This window comes from Penaeus japonicus, unplaced genomic scaffold (genome assembly GCF_977035675.1).
Source record: "Penaeus japonicus unplaced genomic scaffold, GWHDUDI00000001_assembly GWHDUDI00000004, whole genome shotgun sequence".
NCBI classification, from domain to species: domain Eukaryota; kingdom Metazoa; phylum Arthropoda; class Malacostraca; order Decapoda; family Penaeidae; genus Penaeus; species Penaeus japonicus.
Window position 1 is genome coordinate 8,571,700 of NW_028234406.1, and position 2,500 is coordinate 8,574,199.

The 2,500-nt window shown below is 39.6% G+C and overlaps 1 protein-coding gene across 1 annotated transcript in view; it reads left to right on the plus strand.

Annotated features, from left to right (window-relative positions):
• The window catches only part of LOC122244376 (uncharacterized), a 29,506-nt gene extending 27,470 nt beyond the window's left edge, over positions 1–2,036 (plus strand). Inside the window, exon 16 of the mRNA XM_086535766.1 lies at positions 3–2,036. Coding sequence (XP_086391892.1) covers positions 3–1,907 — 1,905 coding nt within the window. The 3' untranslated portion in view covers positions 1,908–2,036. The remainder of the gene's footprint in view (positions 1–2) is intronic.
• The last annotated feature ends 464 nt before the right edge of the window (positions 2,037–2,500 follow it).

A 2,500-nucleotide genomic window follows, 5' to 3' on the forward strand; every position in this document is an offset into this window, starting at 1 on the left:
AGGCTACTTTGGCGAGAGAATGTCGGCGTTTGAATGATGAATCAGAAAAGGCTCGAGATCCTACACAGAAACAGGAAGCCCGGCAGTTTGTTTTCCTTCTCCTGTCACTGTATTGTGCATACTCTTCACAAACAGACAAAGGCCGTGATGCACTGTGTTGGAAGACAGCCTTCTCGTGGTTGGAAAAGGAATTATCTGAAAGTGATGACTGGATGGAAAAACTGGTTCAAGTCACCAATAATCATGATACAAAGAGATTGAGTGACGTCACTTACGACGAAGTGATTGAGTTGATTGCCGAAGAATCATCAAAATACCCTCGATCTACTGTGCATCAGAGTAAGTCTGAACTGGACGACGCATTGGTCAAGATTTTAGACAAAGCAATGCTTCTCACTTGTGAAAAAGATTTTTCACTGTTTCTCTACCTTTTGGTGCACGTGGGAAAACAAAAGGTTGATAGCGTCATCGAAGTATGTCAAGCATCGCCTTTGCATTACGCTGCTCTGAAGAATAACGAGTCTGCAGCCAGATACCTTGTCAGTCACGGAGCTTCGATTAATGCAAAGGATCGTTTCGGCAACACACCTGCACACTATGCTTGCATGCATGGCTACAAGGACTTAGGGGACCTTTTAAAGACATATCAGGTAAACAGAAATGGATTAACAACAATGAACCTTATAGATGGTTTCGGACACTACCTGAAACTGTATGATTTGGACTTAAAATCTCTGGCGAACATAGACATACAAAAAAACAATACTGGTTCTCAGAAAATGAATATTCTTTTGAAAGAACTGAAGAAAAAATGGCAAGTGAATGGCATAGGTGAAGCAATAGCTAAAGTCCATGTCAACTATTCAAGAGGAGAATCCAAAGACATACAAACAGCTGTATTCAGTTGGGCAGACAGTATAAAGAATGCTGTTGCTAAGAAAAATCCCATGTTTAGCGGGGAACTTCTAATGTTAGGAAGTTCGGCAGACAACGTAAGGCTGTTTTGCCCAGACGAATATGACTGTAATATTATACTGAGCAGTTTTAATGGCTATCCTAATGGAGGCCTGCAAGTGTCACTGGAAGAAAAGGAACCTGATTATAGTGACTGCAAATCAAAAATTAATGTTTCATCAAAAAACATTAACATCAAGAATCTTCTCAAAGGAAATAACTTCTTATATACATTTTACAGTATGGTTAAGGAATGCATCTCAATTCTTGAACCTGAAGATAAAAGATTAACAATGATTCCACCTGGTGTAAAAAGGACCAAAGTTGGAGTGGGGCTCACCCTTGTTTGGACAGGCAAGGAGTTCCCTTTACTGCTGGTGGATGTGGACATTGTGCCCACTATGGAAGCTCCCTGGCCAGCAGACCTGCCTAGACCACGCCTTACACCGCCTCACATTAAATCAGTTTATATCAGCAGTATTGGTGATGGCGAATGGAGGTTCTCCTTCGCACAGGCGGAAAACGAAATCATGAAGAATCTGACTCCTGACCAGCGGCGAGTGTTCCTGGCCTGTAAGATGGTTCTAAGTTCCCTCAAAGTGGAAAAGTGGGCACCAAAAGATATTCAGAACAGATACAAATATTTTGATAAAATGTTATTCAAAATTCCTTCGCCAAAGGGATTTATCTTAAAAAACACTTTTTTCTCGGAACTGGAAGACTTCAGAGATCATAGATCCTACTGGACAGACCGCTTAGAAAATAGGATAAGGTCAATCTTTGGACGCATGTGCGAAGAGGGTAAAAAAGATCCTGTAAAAATAAAAGCTTACTTTGCAGGAAGGACAGAATCCTCATGCTTTGGCTATGGGGTATCAGAAATTGTTACGTTTTTCACCCCAAAACCTGGCTTTCATGGAATTTGGGAGTACTTGGCTAGAGAGTCAAGCTGATCTTGAACCTGAAGAAGAAGAAAAAAAGGAGTATTGCTGGAGGTTTTCCTTGGCAAGGGCGGAAAATGAAATCATGAAGAATCTGACTACTGGCGAAGTGCCTCTGGCTTGTCAAATGGTTCTATGTTCCCTCAAAGTGGAAAAATCGAAAAGCACAAATATTTCGACAAGATATTCAAAATTCTTTCGCCAAAGGAATTTGTCTTAAAATATACATTTAATTAGAACTGGAAGACTAGAGACCACAGTTATTACTGGATAAACCACATAAAAGAAAGGACAGGGCAGTCTTAGAACGCATGTGCGAAAAGTTTTGAAAAAGACATGCGAAAACAAAAACTTATTTTGCAGGCAGTATAACCATCTTCTACAACTTTTATGTGTGTATAGATAATGTTCTGCAAATATTCATTGGAATCATTCTAATACTATTTATCATAAATTTTTCGCAACCTTATGGGGAGTATGTAGCCAGTTGAACGGTATACATTTGTTTATTTGTGAATAGGGAAACTTGTAATTAGTCTATTAGCATTACTGCAGTTTGCCCTCAAACAAGCCTTAGTATTTTATATATTCAATGTCATGACATA